Source organism: Periplaneta americana, chromosome 6 (genome assembly GCF_040183065.1).
Source record: "Periplaneta americana isolate PAMFEO1 chromosome 6, P.americana_PAMFEO1_priV1, whole genome shotgun sequence".
NCBI classification, from domain to species: domain Eukaryota; kingdom Metazoa; phylum Arthropoda; class Insecta; order Blattodea; family Blattidae; genus Periplaneta; species Periplaneta americana.
The window spans coordinates 76062634-76087632 of NC_091122.1; the positions used below are offsets into that span (position 1 = coordinate 76062634).

Below are 24999 nucleotides of genomic sequence, written 5' to 3' on the forward strand. Positions count from 1 at the left end.
CAGTATCTTATTTTCAGCATTTATCCTTCTGTAAAAGTAAAACCCAAGTTTCGTGTAATGATAATGGGTCAATTTCTTCATCGTAAATCTGATTTAGGATCCAGTTATAAAATTCATCCTTGCAACAGGCCCGACACAATTCATGTTATGAGTTATTTTACGTCGGCCTGGGTGGCGCAGTCGGTAGAGTGCTGGCCTTCTGTGCCCCAGATTGCGGGTTTGGTCCCAGCTCAGGTCAATAACATTTAAGTGTGCCTAAATGCGATGGGTTCATGTCAGTACATTTACTGACATGTAAAAGAACTCTTGTGAGGATAAAATTCTGGCACACCGGCGAAGCTGATATAGCCTTGGCAATTGTGAGCATCATTAAATAAAACCTAATTTATATTTATTTTATGAGTTTTGTGGCTTGAAATGCAGACTTTCGAAAATGACAACCAATACTGAGAAAAAGATCACATTCTTCCTAATATTCCAGACAGTTCTGTCTATAGTTGGAGAAGACTCAGTGGAGAAAGTGGCAGTAATGGCAATGATCCTTCTTCATCTGACAGAAAATGAATCTAAATCAGACATGCACAGAGTCTGTAATATAATGGTGAGTCAATGTTTTTTTTTTTTCATGTAGTTTGTACTGTATATACTTTCAATTTTGAAGTTGACGAATAGGTGTGTGGTTTCAAGTAAGTTTGGATTGGATGTAAGAATTGATACATATGCCTTGCATTCTTCACAGAGCTGGATAGTGTCCTCAATTTCAGAATCATTTTCAAGTACGAGGCGTGTTCTTAAAGTAAGTTCCAAAAGGATGTAGTAAGTAAACGGGAAGATATTTACAAACCATTTTTGTTGCATTGTATTCCCCACACTTCAATTACTTCTCAACATAATCTCAACCATTCTTGAGGCATTTATCGCGTCGTGGCACAAGTCTTTCTATCCCCTCATTGTAGAATTCGCCTGCCTGCGATGTGAACCACTCCCGCACTGCTGTTTTCACTTCATCGTCGCCATCAAAATGTTGACCACCGAGGAACTTCTTGAGGTGCAGGAAGAGATGAAAGTCACTCGGAGCCAAATCCGGGCTGTAGGGGGGATGGTCAATTTGTTCCCAGCCAAATTTCGAGATGAGATTTTGGATGTCACGAGCTGTGTGTGGCCGAGTGTTGTCATGAAGCAACACAACTCCGTCGGTCAGCATCTCACGTTTCTTGTTCTGAATTGCGTGATGGAGCTTCTTCAAGGTCTGACAATAGGTTTCTCTATTAATGGTTTCACCCCGAGGCAAGAATTCGATGAGTAGGACTTCTTTTCTGTCCCAAAAAACAGTGCACATGATCTTGCATGTTGACATGGTTTGTTTGAATTTCTTTTTCCTTGGCGATGCAGTGTGCCTCCATTCTATGGACTACTGCTTTGATTCAGGTATCATATGAGACACCCAAGTCTCGTCACCTGTCACGATATGGTCAAGAAACTCATTGCCTTGCTCACTGTAACGTGTGAGAAAGCTCAATACACTGGAAGCTCGTTTGGTTTTGTGTTCCTCGGTGAGCATCTTGGGTACCCATCGTGAGCACAATTTTCGATATCGTAATCAATCTGTCACAATTTTGTAGAGAACACTCCGTGACATTTGTGGAAAATTCAAGGAAAGCGAAGAAATTGTGAACCTCCTGTCCTCATGAATTTTTTCATCGACAGCACGCACAAAATCGTCATTGATCAAAGATGGCCGACCGGTATGCTGCTCGTCATGCACAGAGACGCAGCCCTTGTTGAACTTCCTAACCCATCTCCTGACCATTCCATCACTAATGGCATCATCACTATACACCTCACAAAGTTGACGATGAATGTCAGCTGGTTTGATGTTTCTCACATTCAAGAAATGGATAACAGAGCACATCTCACAGTCGACGGGGTGCTCGATCGCTTTAAACATTTCAACTGATCACAACTAACCACACACACATGGACTGAAGTCTGAAACTGCATGCACAGCTTGCCTGAGGACTGAAGAAGAAAACACGCATGCGCAAAATAACAATTGCAGCGATGCGACAGCTACAATTGAAAACAGAACTTACTTTAAGAACACGCCTCGTATGTATAATCCACTTATTCCTTCTGTGTAAGGTGACCAGATTCCCTAATTAGAAAACTGAGACAATTTTTATTGCGTGCATCATATAAAAGTGCAGTGGTTGGTTATAGAAAATTATTAATTTATTTATTATTATTCCACCATTCTGAAAGCATGGTCATGGCGGATTAGATACAATCCTGTTATAATCCACCGTCAGCCACTATACAATGATCACAAATTAACAACAAATATGACAACATTCAATAAGTATCTGTTAGCATGTTCTGAGTTTAAAAGAAAATACTATTAATTCTTCATTTAAAATTCTATTACTATTACTTTCCTAACTAATGCATCTGCTCTAGTCATGTCACATTTTATGTCTACTCATACAACCTTCCATCACCACATAATAAGAATGAACACATAGATTTAAACAATTAGCATTTTACTTACATTAATGCAATGACTTATACTTTTCGCATTACTATCTATTTTATATTTCTATTTAGTCTATTAGATAGAAACATAAAGTCTGTTTAGTGTAATATGTAGCTAATCGGCGATGTATGCAATTGAGGGGGAAAGGAACTGCCCCCTCCTACTCCATTATCTCCTGGCCTAGTTGCCTCATAAGTGGTTCCATGTTGGTATCACTTGTGAGGTTCAGACCTGTCTTCAGACAGTTCACTAAACAACACCATCTAGTCCAGCCCTGGGTGTAAAGAGGGAGGAAAAAGGAAAGAAGATACCTCTGTCCATGTCCTTTCTGCTTCACCACTTCAGAAACGAACACATAATAAAGCAATGTGCATTTAGGTGACCAAAGAGAGGCAAAAGCTATGATGCATGCCTTGTACAATCCATCACTTAGAAATGATTGCCTTCAGGTCTACATATCGATCTGATACATAACTGAATGTGGAGTGAGGAGTTAAGGGGTAGTCTGCAGTACCTTAATTGAGTTATTTACGCCCAGACCTGATCTAGTCTGTTCCTATGGTAATCACCCTGTTTCCACAGTAAGATTAGATCATTTTGTTAGTCAAAATGATACACATTTAGATATTCTATTGCATACTCTTTAAAACAGCAGAAGGACCTCGCTCCTTCTGGAATAACGCTGCCCTCGTGAGGGCAGCTAGATAAGAGTTCAGGTATGTTCATGACAGTGACGTCAAACACCGCGTAATATGAACAGATCGACATTGCTTTCCGTTAGCGTCTGTAGAGAAATGGCTCTGTCTAAAGCAGTGTTGCCAAGTGGACGGAAAATCCGCCAAAACTGACGAATTTCAATGTAGCGAACAGGAAAAGAATGGCTTTGACGGGTGACGGATTTTCTGGCGGAAATTACGATTTACATCGTCTTTGGACTTCTTTCAGCTGCTGTCATTTTAATTGTTTAGTTTTTGGGGGGATTTTACTTTTTCTTTGAACAGTCCTGCCAGTGCCGTACCATGTTAAAGAATCCCCCAGTTTCAGATTTCCTCGTAATAAAGTCAGAGGTTGACGAATTATTATTTTAATCAAGGTTGGTAAGTAAATTGTGTTAAAATTTGCTTTTTATTTGTATATAAGACTTAGATATATTGAGTGGGTCTTTTTTTTATTTTTGACGGATTCTGACGGATTTCCAGGTGTTAGACTGACGAGGACACAATTCATGTGTTGGCAACACTGGTCTAAAGTGGCTAGGACATCTGAAAACTATGTGTTACGAGGAAGTTTGGAAAAAGAATATTTGTTTACAGAGATTGGAACTAATAAGGTTGAGATGAAGGAAATTTTAGACAGTCTTTAAGAACCCAGTACCAGAGCTTACTGATGAGGAATGGATACAAGATTTTGCCTTTCTTAGTCATATCACTGCGTCTTGGTCAAAAACCTGCAAGGGGAAGATAGCTTAATAACTGACATGTATGATAAAATCAAATCTTTTATCAGGAGGCTCATGTTATTGGAAACTCGGGAATGTTAAAGGGTTATCTGGTTTAACAGAACAGCAACATCTTAGATACAGTGAAATTTTGAAAGATCTTAGAATATCATTTGAACATAGATTCAAGGAGTTTCATCTTTTTAAAAAGGATTTTTTAATTGTTTACAACTCCATTTTCGGCGATGTATAATGTGTCTAGATTATGTACAAAAAAAAAAAAAAAATATATATATATATATATGTGTGTGTGTGTGTGTGTGTGTGTGTGTGTGTGTGTGTGTGCGTGCGTGTGCATTCATTTATACAATTTTGTATAGTTGATTAGCTTTTGTCATTTTTAATATTTTACACTTTTAATTTTAATTTTGAAGCTCTTTAACATGAATGTTATAATGTACAAGTAAGTTATTTTATCATACCCAAATATTAATGAATACACATATATGGAATATATCCATTCAGAAAGCTTACTTTCATTTTCCTTATGCAAAGACCACTCACAATGTCGCACACTACAGATTATGTACATGCCTAATGTGAAATATAATACGTACATTAATAACATGTTATGAATCAAAGGTGATGTGGGTGTATGTCTTATCACAGAAATGTTACAATCAGCGCTCTCAAGGTTACATCATTCTACAATCGGTTCCTTCGGTTTCGCAATGACTAAAGATGCTTTCCCCAATGCAGTTTTAACCTTGAGACCGCTGCTTTAAAACTTTATACTTGGTACCAAATACTCAACATCTACAGTAGCGTGCAAATTAATCCGAACACGACATATTTTTACATTTTCTGTCATTGCTGGCCTCACAGATGCTCATACCGCTTTAATTGACATCTGTAGTACGTGTAATTCCATTGTTGAAGGTCTGTCATTATTTTTTTACAATATGTGACATTTTGCCTGTCGTTTTGTACTTATAAGCATTTCAGTTGTGTTGAAGACTTAATACTGCAATCCTGTGTACATTCTGTCGTCTTCACAAATGGATACAACTCCACGAAAACGGTCTAAAATTATAACATTAGCAGAGCATTCTTCTATGACACAGAGGCAAATTGCTGCAGAATGTCACATCGGTTTGGCTACTGTTAATTCAATCATAAAACGATACAGGGAGACTGGGTCCATCACACCCCAGAAAAAAGGAAACTGTGGCCGGAAAAGGAAGACTTCACCTGCAGATAATCGTTTAATTGTCAGGAAAAGTAAATTAAATCCTAGACTAACTGCTGTCGACTTAACCTGCGAGTTAATGGCTACCACTGGGGCGAATATTCACGTCACAACAGTGTGGCATAGGCTTTTGGAAGCTGGACGAAGGGCTCGTAAGCCTATTAAGAAGCAACTGCTAACCTCTGTTACATGCAAAAAACGCTTAATGTGGGAAAAATTACATCAACACTGGACAGTGAATGACTGGAAGAATGTACTTTTTTCCGATGAGCCTCATTTCGAGGTCCACGGCTACCGTGTTTCTTACGTACGGAAAGGATCCGAAAAAGTAACAGCAGCTCATCTCCAACAAGCACCCAAATACCCCCCTAAAGTAATGTTTTGGTGTTGTTTTACACATGAAGGGCCTGGAGCATTAATACCTACAAAGGCAATGATGAATTCTGACAAATATATTCACTTACTGGAAACCAGAATCGTACCCCAGCTGCAAAAATCATTTCCGGATGGCAGAGGTGTGTTCCAACAAGACCTGGCACCATGCCATACGTCTCGAAAAACTACAGAATTCTTCAACAAGAAGAATATTCAGGAACTCCCCTGGCCAGGCAACTCACCCGACATCAACCCCATTGAGAACTTGTGGTTAATTTGCAAAAGAAGAATGCAAAAAATGGATTGTTCTACAAGGGAGAAGATGATTTCTGCCCTCATTGGTGTATGGTTTCGCGATGAAGAAATGAAGAATATTTGTGGGAAATTAGTGGAATCCATGCCAAATCGTCTCAGAGCTGTTATTAGGAACAAGGGAGGCCACATAGATTACTGAGGTATGTCTTAGATCCTTTTTTTATCCTGTTTGAGTGTTTTTGCATAAGTAATTACGTTGTTCGGATTAATTTGCACGCTACTGTATAATCACACTTCAGAGTTTTTACCTTCTCTCCCCACATAATCTTAACTCTAAAGAGGAATTTCCCTCATTTATTCTGATTAGCCTACTAGCATTTAGGGGACCATGCATTTTTCTATATGCAATTATAGTGGTGATGTTAAAAAAATTGTTATCCAACAAAAAATTTCTCAAATACTTCGTTGTCAAACAATTTAAAGCTATATGGATTGCATCTTCAGCTTGTCCAAATTATTAATTAATGCTAGAGTCCAGTGTTTGGCCACTGGCCCAGTGAAAACAGGTATGGTAAGCAGTACAGGGCAAACAGTAGGGTTAGTTCATTCTGTTTTTAGTGAAGTGTGAGAGTACTGAACTGTTGGTAGCTAAATTGCGTTTACACCGAGTTTTATCTTATGCTAAAGTTGTCGAACTTTATAGTAAATTGAACCTACTACTGCTTCATAAAAAATCTCCACCTCATTGCATTTACAATTAATTAAGAACTGTATATCAGGGAGCAAAATAGCGACAATTCCAAACCAAAAGAATCCTAAGCATTTGGAGGTTAATGTGCTGTAAAAAATTGCTGCAGTGAATATTCCAACACAAATGGGTTAAATATCAACACCAAAACATAATAAAAATATAGAAGCATTTTTACACAGAACTAAAGACTTTCCTCTTCAAATTTAGTTGCTGCTACTCAGTCAGTATTCCACAAGAACTTGTGTAACATTATGATCTTAGTTATTATTCCATTCAAAGAAGTCACAAACTGTCAAACGTAAAAAAAAAACATGGTTTTGCCAGATGAAACAACAGATTCAACTGGGAGATTCAAAGGTCATGTTATTGTGGGTACATTGCCACTTAATAGTGTAACAATGTAAGCATCTCTGATATTCCACATTTGCAGCTTGTATGAGATAGGCCTATACAGAGTAAACCGTAAGTAATGTCATTAATTTCTAGAGGTTATTCTTTTGAGATATGTTTAATACAATTTTGCTCCTTTTTGCTTCCTTTTCGAGATACAAACTGCTTTATATGAAACATTTTATAGCATGTTTGGGAAAGCCATTGATTTAATTCCCAATGTGCTCAGTCAATTTAAGAGAGCAGTGTATTATGATAATAAATGATAGAAATAATTTTAGTTTTGTCTTTTAAATATGTAGAAATTTGATCTGAATAAATATAACTTTTTGTTCTATAATGGAATTTCACATGTTACATTTGTTCGGATCAAATTTTTGTACATTTAAAGGGTAAAACTAAAATTCTTTCAACCATTTATTATCATAATTATTTAATTGATTGACCTCTCAATTTAAGTGTGCGTGATTTCTTTTTATAGGGGTATTTAAAAAGTAAGGTATATGCAAACAAACCACAAAACAGTGAACGACTGAAGACAGCAATTCGTGAATAAATTTGAAACATCACAGTCAAAATGTTGCAAAGTATAATGAAAAACTTCGAAGAATGATTACAGGAATGCATGTGCGTTGGTGGAGGGCATTTGAAGGATGTAATTTTCAAGAAGTAGTGGTGAAAAGTACTATATTCTATATTTTCATATAATAAAAGTTAATTCAATACAATATCTAAACTTACATTTCAATATTTAAATATCATCTGTTTCTTTGGCCCACCTTGTATATTCCAAGGATCAACCCTTTCTCCCATCCAATTTTCAATTTGGCAAAATACTTTATTTTACGAGAATTCAGTGACAAACAAATAAGTGATAAATATGGGTTTCAAGTCACTGAGGATATTGACTCATTAGTTATATTAGCTGCTTTTGATAATGACATGTTTTGTTTCAAAAATCAGAAGAGGCAGCAGCAGAATTTGCTTATATTGCCTGTACTTGTTTGAAAGCATGGCCTTACGAGAAACTTTAATTTATATTTGAATAAAGAGCAACAACATCTTCGAGCACGTGGGCAAAATGAAAAGATTAAAATTTGGAAGCGAACTTTAATCATGAAATCAAATTTGACAGAGAAACAGTCATTACCTCCCTCGGAAAAATAAATTTGAAAATTCTTATATCTACATCCATGTTGAGACTTGATCAGAAGCTTAATATTGCTATGACTAGTCAGCAGTCTGAAAAGTGGTTCGAATCACATAAGTGACACCAATAAGGCATCACGCATGAGGCAACTAAACCAGGAGATAATGGTGTAAGGTTGTCAGTTTCTTTCTCACTTCATTCTATATAGCTATCACTGACTAGTAACACAGTTTACTAATCAGTAGACAGCAAATTTTAGGCCCTAAACAGTGGCATTTTAGGCGCCTAAAATAGGCTCTTAAAACTACTTTATTTAGGCTCTATAAAATAAAAAAAATTGGCCTTTTTTGTTAAAGAATGTCACTAATATAAGATTCAATATTTACAGTATTTAATGCAAAAGTCTAGGACTAAAAGAAACTTCCACACATTTCACATTTTGCAAGGGTACACATGCATACACAAAATGAAGACATTCTGTCTTTAAGTTAGTGTTCTTCATTCACCAATCACATTTCCATACTTTGCTTCACAGCAGATGATCAGCACTATTGTGGCTATTGTGTCGCTCACTGCTGTACTTACAAATGGTGAGAAAAAAGGAAGAGGTTGTTATCTTTCTTGGAATGTAAGACAATGCTTATTCGGGTACAACCCAGCGAGTTTGTGTTAAACTGCTGACAGAGGAAACAACAATAATAATAATAATAATAATAATAATAATAATAATAATAATAATAATAATAGTAATAATCATCATCATCATCCTCCTTCAAGTATTAGACCCCAGTGGATCTGTTACAGTGTCTTGCCAGCATTTCCTAGGTCTTCCTAAATTTTTTCGACCTCTTAGGACATACGACAAAATCTGCCTAGGCCATCTAGAGTGATCCATCCATAATAATAACAACAATAATAATAATAATAATAATAATAATAATAATAATAATAATAATAATAATAATAATTTGTCCTGCAGGAGTTCTTCTACATGCCAGTAAATCTACTGGCATGAGCCTGTCGCATTTAAGCACACTTAAGAAATGCCATTTAACTGGACTGGGATCGAACTCGCAACCTCGAGCAAAGAAGGCGAGCACTATAAAGACTACGCTACCCAGGCCGACAAAATTGGAATTTTAGGATTGAAAGATTGTAAGGTACTTCTCTATTGTGTTGTTTACTGCTAGGAAGGAGTTGTTGTTATCCATCTTGGATTGTAAATGGTACAGGATGTTAAGAAAAACAGTAAACAGTTACGAAAAATGATGCAAAAATTAAAAAAAAAAACTTAAAAATAAGCACTAATATCGAAATAGGCATTTTTAGACACTATAAAATCCCTTTAATTTATCTATACTTATATTTCCATGAAAAATGTAAATATTAAATCTCAAACCTGTATGTATCAAGGAAAAAAAAAAAGGTTTTTGCTAAATTCCGCTCTCTACTAATCAGACATGAAACAATTATTCTTACTCTATCGTCGAGTGAGATGTGATAATAGATATATCAATCAGAACCTTAATGAAAGGTAAATGTTGTTAATATAAAGGTATTTTATCTTTTCAAAACTCATTTATCCTCTTCAAATGGCCTTATTACATCAACTTTTTAAGCAATATTTGAGAGATATCAATAAGCTCATACGAAGTGCCATCAAAGAAATGTTCTTTCTTCCACTGGATATACCAAACACTGTGTTATATGAATAATTTCAAGGAAAAATTGTTCGCGAAGGGTCCCGGGATTGATACCCAGCTCTGGAACAATTTTTCCTTGAAATTATTCAAACCTGCTTTACAGGGAGCTACTACCTGAAAGCCAGATTTGCACTGTGTTATATGCTTCTAAGACATTTAGAGGAATTGGGTTAATTCGTGCATCTTGGGAAGTCTTTCTTCAACACTGTAACAGCCGTTTCACTCTCAAGAGAGTAGATATTAGGTTCATTGCGTTTTTGTTCATCATCACAACACTGTATTCTTAGGAGATTGTTTATCATTTGTTATTTGAAGTGTAATGCTTGTAAATAGGCCTATGCCTTGAACTTCGCGGATTTGAAGAAAGTTTGTGCTACTTGTAGGCTAAAGGAGATGGAGTTTCAAGTGGAGAAAAATCGAATACTTCCAACACATCTGTTTGACTTTAATAGAGAAGAAAAAGCAGTGAAGGTGCTAGAAACATTTGTGCTGTGTAGAGGCATCGGAGAAAGCACTGCAAGTAAATGGTTCTGTCCTTTCAACACATAACACAAAAATTAGTGTCCATCAACATAAGTTGATGTTAAGATGACGTTATGCATCTGGTGGGATAAAGAAGGTGTAATGTAGGCTACTACGAGTTGCTCCCCAGGAATGTAACCAAAACTGCTGACATTTATTGCCAATAACTCAGACGCCTGCGGCCGCAATTGAAGAAAAACGACCAGGAAGACTGCATCAAGTGCTGCTGCAACATGATAATGCAAGCTCACACTCTGCTAACATAATGAAAGCAGTTAGCCAGCAGCTTTGTTGAGAGGTGATTCTATATCTCCCATATTCTCCCAATCTTGCACTCTCAGATTTCCACTTTTTCCGTTTTCTATCCAATAATCTTCAAGGAAACTCCTTTGATAACGAAGATGCTTACAAACTTGGCTTGAAGACTTCTTTAACTCCAAACCAGCAGATTTTTTCAGACCCAGAATCGAAGTCAGGGAGTCAGAAATAATGTAGGGGAATATATTACTGATTAATTTGTCTTCTGTTTATCTCAAATAAGAACTTTCGTCAAATCCTATAATATCATAGTAAATGCTGTAAGTGATTTAGATAAAGAAATTAATTTATCGTGTGACTATCTGGAGGTTTTGATTCCCTGTAACCTATCTAAATCTGCAACCAGGAAAATGAGAGATCTTAAGCGAAAGGGATATGACATTTGAAAAAATATGATAAGGAAAAGGTGTGGAAATATTTTAAGAGGTTTCAAAAGCATATGGATGGTTAATCAACAAACAAGGCTTATCAATGGGAGAATGGATAATGTCAATCAAAATGACTGAAAATATTGCAGCAGTAAGAGCTATCCCTGGAACATCCATGGATGGTACCCAGTGCACAGATGGCAGTGTGGAGAAAAAAATATTTAGTCACATCATTGTACAGTGCAAGAATGGAAAATTACTTATCAATATGAAGTATAATGCTGTTAGATCCTTTATTTCTGAAGCTTTGAGAAAGAAGGGTTGGCAAGTTGAAGAAGAAATAACATGCACTGCAGAAGTAGGTTCCTTTACAAAAGCAGACATATTAATGTACTCCAATACAACAAAAAATGTAATTATTAGTGACCCAACCAGTCACTAAACAGTACTGAGGTAGTTATATTAACCTCCCCAAAATACCATCATTTGTTATATACATGACGGATCATTTCCTTCCACATTTTCACAGGCAATAATCACATGACCCAGTGGTATCACCATCACATCAGTAGTACTGAGTGTCCCAAAAGTAACAATTAATTTTCATGAAAAGCATGTTTAATATAGTAAACGTATATTACATAGCAAGGGCACATATGAGGCATTAGATACCAATAAAGTTCAACGTTGTCATCCTGCATGCCAACACACAGAGGCCACTGTTCTGCCACAGATGTGAACACTCTCTGCAGTTGCTGCTGACCACTTCCACAAGCCTTTCATGCAGCTGATGCAGGCTGATTTTAACCCTGTACACAAGGGACTTGATATAACCCCACATGAAGAAGTCTAAGGGGTTAAGGTCAGGTGACCTCAGAGTCCAGCTACGCAGTCAACATCTACCAATCCACCATCCTGGGAATATGCGGATGAGGTAATCGCGAACAATGACAGCGAAGTGGGGAGGACCTCTGTCCTACTGGAACACAACGGTATTCAGAATTCTATCATACTCCAATTGTGGTTCCAGGAAAATCTGAAGCATATCAAGATAACTTGTACCTGTTACCATTTTCATTTTCCAGGGCTTCCATTTCTATACGGGCTGCATAATCTTCCTCCTTCAGGTGATGCATTACTTGGATGTGATACGCTTTCTTCTTCAGAGTAAAACAAAGAGGACACAAAACACTGGTTCGTGGATTGTTCAACTCACGGCTCAGCCGACGAACGGAAGCACATGGGCTCCTTTCATTGGCCTCACGAATGTTCTGGACTGTGTCGTCAGATGTTGATGGCCATCCAGAACATTTCTCATTAAGCATGCTACCTGTTCATCTGAATTTGTTCATAAGATGCCTGATATTGGTCCTTGTTAGTGGGTCATTTCCATATTTTCGACAAGTACTGCTCACACACCTCCCTAAATGTTTTACCACCAAGTTTCCAGAAAACAATGGCTATTCTTTCGTCTACAAAAAGCATCTCTTCAAGCACATGTGAAAGAAAACAATGTATTATTTTCATGAAAATGAATAACTTAGTTTCTTTTGGGACACCCGTACTTACTATTATGAACTTTAATAATCACATCCTATAGAAGTATTTCTTTCTTCACTATGGTAAAGGGCAAATCTACCTACCTATGCAAGGCATATCGAAAACCCGCACAAACCAAATCTAACCTGTCATTGATCACTAAATATAGGAATTTATACCACAACATGAGGATATTAGGTTAGTTGTGCATAGACTGTTGTTACGTCATGAATGACGTGAAGTCTGAGGTACAGCCAGGATACAACTGAAATGTGTTGTGTATTGCAGCAATTGAATGAGGTTACATTTCTAGTGAGTAAAGGTTCAGCATTGTACTACAGCAATTGATTTGTTTACATTGCACTGCGATTCTTGATTGGTTAACCACAGAAAGCTACAATCTCACCCTGCTTGTATCACAGCAGAGTTTCCTAACAGGTACCCAAGCACCTGCATTGCTATACTAAAAGCCAGGTTATGAACCGACGAAACAGGAAGTAGTTGGATGGGCGAGAGGAAAGTGCGGGTTAGAGGGGTAGACTGTGTAGTGATGACACGTTGAGTGTGGGGGATGGAGGGGAGAACGAGAACGGAGCTTTTCATTGGACCTCGCGTGAAAATGTCGTCTGCTAACGAAAATCTGGCAACGGAATCACGGAGACAGTGTAGCCAGTTCATTTGCAGTACCATGTGCATTACGAGTCGCATTTCGTACCAGCGTCATTAGCTCGTGCTTTCTTAAAAACAGTAATTTTAATTACTAATATTGTGGATAGTGTTATCGAGAACTATATACAGTAGTTATTTTAAACATATCGGTGACAAATGCTGAACACACTTTGAATCTCGCCCCACTATGTGGCAACAGAGCTCAGAAAGAGACCAACAGAACGTTGCTTCCGGTTTAGTCGGTTCATAACCTGGCTTTTAGTATAGCTATGCTCACTCTCTCTTTCAACAACAAACACTATGCATACCTAACCTTAGTCTTTGTGGATAAATTCCTATCTTTACTGGTCACTTATTTTTCTTGCCAGATACTGGCAATATTGCGATACCGATCAACAGACCTCTGCTGAATATACTTAGAACACGAAATCTTTACAATAGTGTTACCAAACGAAAGAGGATATCAAGGACTACCCCACCACCAAAGACACTACAGGATAGCATAAGAAAGAAGGGTTTGGGTGGGGTAGTGACATTCTTAGACAACTGTAGGTATATGCAAGGGGAAAAACGAGCGTTGAGGTTGATTTTGGAAGTTAAAATGGTGGAATTTGTAAGGGATTTCTTACGGATATGGATTTCAAAAGTTAAGGATTTTATATAGGGAAATATTTCAAGAAAAGGAAATTGTTCGGAAATGTAATAAATTACGTGTGAAATGTGACGTGCATGGTAATGGAAGTGCAAACATTGTGATTTCTAGTGAAGAAAAGGAACGTAAGGGCATAAAACACAAGATATGATGTAATATGAAGAACGTAAAACTTGTATTAATTCAGTAACTACTGGAATACAGTGAAGCACAACAAATAATAATGAAATAGACACAAAATTCTTATAACTTATTGTACCTAACTTCGTTTCCATGTCGGTCTTACGTTGACACAACAATGAACAAAAATCACCAGGCTTTGAAAATCCTGCAGAGATTCGTACATGCAAGGCATAGTAAAGCATAAATTAACCTAACCTGTCACAAATTCGTATAGCCTATACTTACAAGAAATAACAAAAGTATAAACTAAACTAATCTAACCTGACCCAGATTCGTATATGTAAGGCATAGCTTGAGTGTACACTAGCATGAAACTTTCGTAATGTTACAAAAGTTATGTTGGTAGGCCTATTACAACAGAGGAGACGACTGAAGGTGTGGAAGCAAAGTGGGAAGGGAATTACCTCAGCGCTCATTTAACCAGGAAACGTATGGAAACGAGATGCATGTGTTGCCCCTCCCTGCCACCTATCCTCTCTACCTCAACAGGTTATTTTGTTTACTGTACATTTGACTCGAGCTAAGTACATAAATACATTTATACCTTAACGCGGTAACGAAATTGTAGAGAAATTACAATGAGAGTATTATAAGTGATATATTTATTTAGTGCCGTGTTTATTGCATTTCTGAAGTTATTCCATATCTCAGTTTCATTTGATCAGTTAAAGGTATTTAGCATGGGACCGCCCGTTTTTTTTTACAAGATAGGCTATGTGACAAGATTACTGGGTTAGTTTAGGAAATATCTAAGTGACGTGAGGCCGAGGATTTTAAATCATTGAAATATTCTCACATATTTTTTGGCCAATATATCATATATCCCCTCAACTAACCCACTAACCTCGTAAAAGACCGGCGGTCTCTTGCTAATTACCCAGTTCAGAAACGCAAGGCAAATCAGGGATAACTTTCAGGGTATTTCAGAACACGGATTCCTTCCTTTCCCTCTTACTTCAAAATTCCAACTTTGTGCACACAAAAATAAATTACTGGCACTGAAAAGTGCCTTTTCATAAGCATAATGATGCGCATTTGACAAACGCAGACAAATCTGCTATTTTTAGTATTTTAAGATATAATTGTTAGTGAGGAATCCGCATATTGAAATTTTCCCCTAATAAGATTATTTGTGATATGTAGCGACATCCAAGATTCAATGCCGGTCTTCCTAAAAATTATTTGATTTTCTTCTCTACTCCTGCTCCCTCCCTCTCACTATTAGTGATAAGCCCTACTATTAGCAAAGGGAGACGAATTGGAACGCTGAGCCAGCATTGTTTGAAGAGATTCGAGCAAGTGACAACTGAATATAAGATTCATTATCCCTGTCATTTCTCTTCTCTCCCTCCACTGAATATTAACTCAAAATATATTTCACTTGGAAAAACTTATATCTTCAATACAAATGCAGGTAACAACTCCACAAAATTTTATGTTAACCTAAAAAAGTCTAAGATCAAAGTGATCCTCAACAGTTCTGATTTCACACGGAATGACTTGCTGTAAATCTTCTTCACGGTCATACAAAATTAAACCAAAAATACAGCATCATTAGAAGATATACTCACTCAATTCGACTTAAATCTCCCCTTCTACAGCTCGAAAACAAATCACTTAACTCCATGATAAAAACTGTTGTGCTCACACGTAATGAACGTGCAACCCTTCAACTCATATACAGTGTTGCCAACACATAAAGTATATCTCCGTCAATCACTGGAAATCCCTCAGAATCCGTCAACATTTAAAAAAAGTAAGGTCTACTCAATATATCTATATACTAATAAAAGCAAACATTAACGCAACTTCCTTAACAATCTTGATTAAAATAATAATAATTCATCCACATCATCTGCCTCTAGTTCTGCAGTTGATGTGCTTTGTTGGTCTACGCTCCCCAAAATTAAACAATTACAAATGACAGCAGCTAAAAAAGTCAAAGGACGATGTAAATGGTAACTTCCGCCAGAAAATCCGTCACCCGTCAAAGCCATTCTTTTCCCGTCTGCTACATTGAAATTCCGTCAATTTTGACGGAATTTCCGTCCAGTTGGCAACACTGCACATATAGCTCGCGCAAGAAACGATTACCGAAAACACTGCCATCGTGATCTAAACCAGGCCGTAATGCAGGATGTGTGACGTCACTCGATGGGTCGGGCTTTTCTATTTGAGTATACGGGGCTGAGTGAAATATATTACTTTAATGCGTGTCGGTGCTCAATTTTATTTAGTGTAATGTGTGTATAAGATACGTTCACTTCTTACTGCATAATATGTTGCAGAAATAATTACAAAACTGTGTTATTTTAATGTGAACGGAGTTTTACATGTTAACATAACCTGTTTGCATCAACATTTTAAGTTTGCAATGGAAGCTATTTTGAGATTTAATAAAGAAGAATTATTTATATTGTGATTTTAATTTAGCACATCTATCTTCCTTACTTGTAGGTAGAAAATTTACCACAGTCCCTCCTATGAAATTAGTGTAGGTACGTACGGTTGTGTGTTACTTCATCTGGTAGGTTAGATAAATAGAATTCAATACGACCCAGTATAGTAGGGAACAAATAAATAATACAATTAAATTGTTATTCAATGTAATGTGTGCATAAGTTCCGGCTAGTTCTATTTATTTGTTGCATAATGTGGCAGGAATAATTATAAAACTGTGTTATTTTTGTGTGAAGAGAATTAACATGTTAACATAACCTATTTGCGCCAACATTTTAAGTTGAGAACGAAAGCTATTGTGAGATTTAATAAAGAAAAATATATTTAGGATAAACTTCAGAACACGGTTATCTTCCTTACTTACAGGTAGAAAATTCACCACAGTCCCTCCTATGAAATGTACATACGGTTATATTACTTAACTAGAATTAAACGAGCGCTGAGGTATAATTCCGGTAACTTCTGAACTGAAAACAGTTGAATTTATTTTTTGTGGAGATGCATTTCATCCTCTAAGCAAGGCATAATAAAAACCTGAACTAACCGAACTAATTAGTATATGCAAGGTGTATGAATACGAAGGGAACTACCTCAGCGCTAGTTTAGCCCTGGTAACATATTAAACTAATCAGACTGGAGTACCGTATGAAACGAATAAATACAATTGAAGTGTAGACAAATTGCATTTACAAGTTATACGTAGCGTTATGCTTAATTATTATGCATAATTGCGAATATAGAAATAAGGCAAGTACTGATAGAGTAAACATAACCTATAATGTCAGTAAACATAACCTATAATGTCAACACATCAAAATATGCGTGCGATGCAACTGAAAATTGTTGAAACGTGCTTAAATGAATGTGCAAGAATTTCGTAATGAAGCGAGCGTGCTTTATTTAAATTAATTACAATACTAGATACTGTAACAGTAATGAAAACTATAAGGTATAATTTTTCATAATTTACTATATGTATCACGCTTTTAGTTCAAATTGTGTATATTATCAAACGTATTATTTATAATGTAGATTATTCACACATAAGATGGGCGCAATAATTTAAATTTAATAAAACAAATACGGTAAACTAACAAAAATGGATTAGACAAGAGTAACATCAGTAACGCTGCACTTAAGCGTAATCATAATTTACTTTACATCCCAGTCAATGTTTCACTTTCACGTGTATATTATTACACATATTTACTGTTTATAACACCAAAAATTCACTTAACCATATAAGGGCGCAATATTTAACCGAAATAAAGGCAGGTAATACACATACGAACTTTGCCTGCAACAACATAATTTTCACACCAAAAATAATATTATACCTTACGTTGCAAGTGAATTGTGTCCCAAGTGTCTCACAGTCACTGTTTAAAATTTTACTGACGCGATTACACTGCATTTCAGAGAAATACATGTTATTTTTCATGTACTGCAACTAATTGATATGGTTGAAAGACCGCCCTTCGCGATCAGCTGTTAAGCGAGTCACGTGGTCTGCCTTACGGCCTGTATTAGATCACGACGGCAGTGACCGAAAAGCAATGGTGGCATTGCTGTCTGTTTTGACGTGTGTATGTAGGCAAGCGGAAGGGCGAGAGGTACGGGCCAATGGAAGTACTGTCTCTTCCAAGAAGATGAACAAATGAGAACATCGCTGTGGAAATAAAGAATGTAGCAAGAGAAAAATTCGAAGCTAATTAAACGCTCAACATATATTTTCGAATGAACGTGCGACACAAAAGACATATTCACATGCAATGGAACAAACTAAAGTCGTAATGTAACTATCACAACGCAAGATTGATTCTAACGATGTCATTTCTCTTCCGACTGTACTCTTGAATATCATTCAAGCTATCTCGTGACCTTTCCTGTCGCCCGCTCTTCCTTATCGCATTGTTTCATTCGCATTCTTTCCGTCGGTATTCCTTGCTTGCGAGACCTATACTACAGAACTACTGAGCAATTCTTGACATGGCTGATAGCGAAAGCAGTAGATACACGTACACTGACGTTCAAAGGTATCTGACCGATTTTATGATCGCGTAAGCGAACTTTCTACCCATGGGATGTCTAAACGAAAGAAATTCACGAACTTTGAAATAGTTCCGCTATTTTTCAATAGGTGGCTCTATTTTTGGGACTGGTAAAAAAGTATTTGGAAGAATGTCGAATAGATTAAGTATAAATTATTCTCATAATTGACATTATCAGCTGTTTCCCGCTAAATCTAATGTTTTTACACAATGATTATAGGGGGATGAAATTTTAATTTTATAAGGGTAAATACATGTTGGAGCAACGACAAAAGATACTACCTATGTCTTTTTTCTAAAGAATCTGAAGGAAGGCATATGGTTAGTTGGATAATGATTATTGTTGCTTAACTAATGTCTACTAGCAGCAGACAAGTCAGATGGACAGTGTTGATTTGATATTAAGGTGTAAGGAATGTGTTTGAGAACATCATTAGGGACGGAAATTGCTATTGAGCTAGATGATTTGAGTATTCAACAATGGATTGGGCTGAGTAAGTAGTGAGGAAAGGAAATTCTGGCGGATCAGCTTCATTTATTCTGAGAGTTTCATTATACCTAGTATTTCGAATAGTTGGGTTTTGCGAATGTGATAATCCGCTCCTGTTATGGTTCTGCAGATTGCCCTCTGGAGTCCATCTAGGCGTTGAAGGTGACGCGGATGTGCTTGAGACCATATCTCGCAACAGTGCAACATGTATGAACGGAGTAGAGTACAGTAGTATGTAGTAGAGTCTTGATCTTGAGTGAAGTGGAGGTCTTGATGTCTTCAAACGTGATTATCTCCACTAATAATCATCACAGAGATTTGCTCTTTGTGTTAATTTGAAGGTGATAGTACAGTTACCCTGAAAAAGAATGAGACGATTCTTGGTCGTCGAAGTTAAAGTTCTACAGCGCGGTTCACTCGATATCGACGTAGGGATACATAACATGACAGATAGTACAAGAATTGTTACAAGGACCACAACAAGGACAAGGACCAGAATAAGGATCACGAAGAAGACTGCCATTTAAGGCCAGGATTTCACAACATAGCTCGAGTCCCAAAATATTATTGCTTCACTGTACCGAATGGCAAATGCCTGCTAAGGGATCTACATTCTGGACTGCTGCTATCACTGTCTTGTCTCGGTAGCTCATATAGTAGCGTGCCGGTTCCATTGTATAACCGAAACGTCTCGTGTTCGATCCCAGGTAAAACTTTTTTTTATTGAGGTGTAATTAATTTGTTCAGAGTTCCTCGACTGTCTAATTTGTCGAAAAATATGGAATAATTTATGCCCAATTTCTGGGTCTTACAAGTGGGCTGAACCTCGTCAAAAAAAATAAATCTTACTTGGAAGTTAAAAGTATTCTTCCTCAAACAAAAATCATAAGAAACAAAAAGAGACCTGTTAACTTAAAATTTTGTCCACATGCCATCAGCTTCTATTACAGCTCTAAGTCGATCCGGCATGGATGTCACGAGATTGTGGAATAAGTTCTGATCCCCGGCGAGATCTTCCCAGGTGTCAACAACTTGATCCCACAATTCGTCTCGATTTCGAGGGCGTCGGTGGGCATAGGTGGCTATCCTTCTCTTTTTCAATTCCGCCCATAAATTTTCGATGACATTCAAATCAGGTGACTTCGGAGGCCAATTAATGATTTCGATCTCGGGTCTCCTTTGAAACCATCTTTGAATGCTTGCAGCATAGTGCACGGGATGGTTATCCTGCTGGAACAGCAATGTTCCTTCGGGAAAACGTTCTCGGGCGGAGGGAAGGAATATATTTTCCAGAATGTGCTCGTAAGTTTCCGCATTAAACCGGCCATCGATGCGTTCTATAACGCCAGGTCCATCGTAAGACATCCACCCCCAACACGATATGCTAAAGCGCCCCGATCTTTCACGTCGGTGCACATAGCGCTGATCATGTCGGAGACCATCCTCACGATAGACACGGACAGGACCTTTGTAATCACTCGAGATGGTTGTTTCGTCGGAGAAAATTACATTTCTCCAATCGAAATCCACTCGATTGGTAGCGAAGGCAAGACGGTCGACAGCTTGTGCTTCCCCCAATATTTTCATTTGCGCAGCCCTCCGGCTCCTAATACTGCGGTTCCTCAACCTGCTGATCACAGTCTGTGAAGAGCCGGGAAAGTTAGATGCTGCTCTTATTTCGTTAGCAGTCAGAAAGGGGTCCTGTCGAACTGTCTCGAATAAAAGAGCATCCTCTTCCAATGAAGAAATCCGCGGACACCCAGGAATAGGGCGATTTTCGACCTCCCCAAAATTTTGGTAACGATGAACCCATCTCACAGCTGTACTTCCAGGAACACCGACCAAACGGCCAGCAGATATAGTCCCATATCCAACCTCAACTAGAGCTATAACTCACTGTCTCATGTCACATCGGTTCGCCATTACGATGAGAAATGAGAGATGACGATAATACTTTAGTGTAGACAATGACTATTTAACATGATATAGAATTATTGAAATAAGAGGCATCTTGCATAGTAAGAGTTAATAAATCAACCCTAAATTAAATATCTAAATAACAGGATATAACAGGAAGTCCAATTGTTGCGAAACTAATCAAATTAAATCTAATTACATTAAATAAACAAACCCCAAGTTATGACACCACATTGCTACAGCTAAATTGTATGTTATTAACATAAGCATTGAATAGGTCCGTGGTTGTGCGTTGGACGACAAAACCAAACATCGAAAGTTCGAATCTTGCCGAGGAATGTAACTTCTTGCTTTTTATAATGTAAATCAGACTTATAACTACAATCCTTCATATTTCTTACATTATTTATTAATATTTATAGCCAACATTGAATTTGTAAAGAAAAGACTTTAGAAATCTCATATGGAATTTGTGATCTGTAGTGACATAAACATAGATTATCTCTCGGAACTTTTCCGTAAAAGTAAATTAAATTCACTCCTTGAAACTGGAAACCTTATTCGTAGGGTCATTTTCCCATAGCATACAAGCTGAAGTAACACAGTCATTGATAAACGTTTTGTACACAGAATTAGACTGAATTCCTATTCGACAGAACCTATAATCAATGGCTTGTCTGACCATGATAAACAAATCCTATGTGTTTCCAATGTCACTGAACAATTTCAAAATATTAATTTAAAAACTAAGAAAGGATCGTAATTGCTGTATCTAGTGATTATTTACATTTATGTCTACAAAATGAATCTTGGAAAAACATATATGATACTGGTACTACTGATATTAAGAGTAAATATATTGAATTTTTCACTTAATTTCATAATCACTTCAGTGGATGTTCTCCACTCAATGTTGTGAAAAAATTCAAAAGTTAAAACATGTAGATAACGCAGGGACTTCAAAATCTCATGTATTAAAAAGAAGAATCTATATGTAATGAGTTGCAATGTAATGATCTTCATGTTCTTAAATACTGCAAGAAGTACAGTGTAATTTATAAAAAATTATGAAAGAGGGAAATAGAATATATTTGAGTAGAAAAGTACAAAATTCAGATAATGCAATTAAACCTATTCGTAATATTATTAAATTTAAACTTGTAGATATCCTAAGAAAGAAAATATTTTTTCATTAAAACCAATGATTATAAAGTAGAGGATCCCAAATCTATTGCAAATTCTTTTAACGTATTATAGTATATAGTACAGAAATATTATTGACAACTTAAACATTCAAGATTTTGCAAAAGATACTGCAATTGGTTACTTAACAGATGTATTTAATAATTATTATTAATATATGTAATTAGTCAATAACTGCAACAGTGCTTATACATTCAATCATAACATGAATAAAATTGAATGCAAACACGTAGATAAAATAGTTAAAATTAACTGCAGGGGTGAGAATGAAATAATCCAAAGCCATACTTTTAACAAAAATTGTTTTTTGCGAGTGCATTTCTTACACATATGGGAAAGCTATTAATAAATTATTGTAATAATTACTCAACAAATGACATAGCCTAAGGACTCTAAACCTTTGTAAAAGTTTGTCTATTATTATATATTTTTTTAATTTCATTTTAATTGTTAGTTTTTAATATATATGCATTTACATTGTATATATGTGTGTGTGTATAAATGCATTCATTAGATTAACGTTTATAATATTATAACTTGTAATTTTGTATTGTTTGCGATCATTAACACTTAATCTCAGGACTTTGTAAAACTATATTTCAACGTGACTTAGCTATTTCAACGTTATTTAGACAAAAAAAAATTGTTGTGTAGACTAAGAATCGAACTCGCACTCTTCTACACAACACGCAGAAGTCTTACCGTCTGAGCTATGGAAACGACATGAAAGCTTTCCTTTCTGTGCGGAGTGTCGATCTAGTCATGGAGGTCCATTGTCGATTTAACTACACGATTTATGTATATATTTATCTTTTATTTACGTAATATTATCATATTTTTTGCAGTTTTTTAATTGAATTTCGGAACGATGCTAGTAACAAACCAAATAGCCTGAATTTAAGTAACTCAATATTCGTTATCTTGTGTATCGGTGCTCTGGTCTCCGATCATGCGCAGTGTCTTACATCTGAGACTTAGGAATATTCAATCGTCTCATCCTTTTCCAGGGAAACTGTACATACTTTGTTCTCTGCATAATAATATAGAAATATGTTTGTTAACTTTGTTTTAAAAAACATTTAAACACATAAAACTATATTTAATGGCAGCGACTTACTTTAAAATTACAGAAAAAAATTCTTGAATACCTTGAAATTATTTTAACCACCCTTAAAAAATCAGAATGCTACTCTGAGCCATTGAAGAATAATTAAATGATTCACCAAGCTGCGCGTCTTGAGTTTGCGGGCTGTGTAAGTACTGTTGCAAGATGATGTGCAAGTGCAGCTCTGGATGAGAGTCGTGTGACCACTTTACACTGTTCTACGGTCAAAATAACACACTTTCAAGTAATTTATGTAATATAGTACTGCATTAAATTTTTTTTTGTGTAAAATATACACTTGTATGAATGATAACTATGGTTTACACAACACTGCACTTTTAAAACCAATCACCTACAACCAATTCTATTTAATGACTCTCACTTTGAAGTGATTAGTTCTTTATTATGGCCTGAGATTTTGTCAGTGGAACAAAAGAATGAAGTTGTAAGATACCCGTACCACTTTTGCTTGTTGGTACCTTGAGAAGAAAATATGGCTATATTATTTGTATTCACTAATGGTAAAAATTTAAAAAGAATATTATAAATAATATTAATTCCATCAGGCATTAATTTAACATTTTCATGATGAACATAGACACAAACTGAGTGCGTGCCACTTGTTCCAGGGAGAACACATTCCTTTGGCCTGAGTTTGAAAATTTTTGAAAACCCTATTTTGATATACGGATATTGCTCTTTGAAACACTGGTAAGTTTCCTTAAGATTACATAGTATTAATCTTTTATGTTTGTGAACTCTCTTTCCATCTTCTTTAACTGGAACACAATTCTTTTTGTCAGCCATAACCCCCCTCACATCATCAGAATTATAAAATTCAACAACCTTCTCTGCTATAAATGTTCCCAAACTTTTTCCCGATTTAGGATTAGGAGTAGCCAAAATCATTTTTTTTTTTTTTTAATTCGTATCATATGAGTGGCGATGATATTAAAATGTTGTTGGATTTTACTGTAGGACCAACTTAAAAAAATGGTTAATATTTGTGTTTTGAGATTCTGTCGTCTGTTTCATGGAAGAAGTTTATCATTTTCTGTGTTATATCGGAATTATTTGAATTTTCAGCTGAAGTCATGTCTTCTGTGATATGAAATATTTTATGTTTAAATGTATCTGTCCATGTATTATGGGTCCCTATCACTATGGCATGGCGCGTCCTCAGGTTGCGGATCGAGGAGACTGCCTCCAGATATGGAGGGTAGCTGTGGATATATTGAATAAGCAGTCTCGGACAGCTGATGAAGGGTGGTCCTCCAGCTTGGGGGTTGGGCGAAGGGCTAACAACCCTTCACCGTAAAAAAACAGCTTGTTACGAATCCTTCAAATATATTCTTATTGAATTTGGTATTCCCAAGAACTAGTTCGATTAATTAAAATGTGTCTCAGTGAAACGTACAGCAGTGTTCGTATAGGTCAGTTTCTGTCACATGCGTTTCCAATTCACTGTGGGCTAAAGCAAGGAGATGCACTATCACCTTTACTTTTTAACTTTGCTCTACAGTATGCCATTAGGAAAGTCCAGGATAACAGAGAGGGTTTGGAATTGAACGGGTTACATCAGCTGCTTGTCTATGCGGATGACGTGAATATGTTAGCAGAAAATCCACAAACGATTAGGGAAAACATGGGAATTTTACTGGAAGCAAGTAAAGAGATA

The 24999-nt window shown here is 36.5% G+C and overlaps 2 protein-coding genes across 2 annotated transcripts in view; one reads left to right on the forward strand and one right to left on the reverse strand.

Moving 5' to 3' along the window:
- The window catches only part of LOC138701421 (ankyrin repeat and BTB/POZ domain-containing protein 1-like), a 119510-nt gene extending 103506 nt beyond the window's left edge, over positions 1-16004 (reverse strand). The window contains exon 1 of the mRNA XM_069828286.1: positions 15667-16004. Coding sequence (XP_069684387.1) covers positions 15667-15722 — 56 coding nt within the window. The 5' untranslated portion in view covers positions 15723-16004. The remainder of the gene's footprint in view (positions 1-15666) is intronic.
- Positions 1-24999, forward strand: part of LOC138701423 (ras-related protein Rab-7L1-like) — a 163541-nt gene that overhangs the window by 46905 nt on the left and 91637 nt on the right. The window lies entirely within an intron of this gene.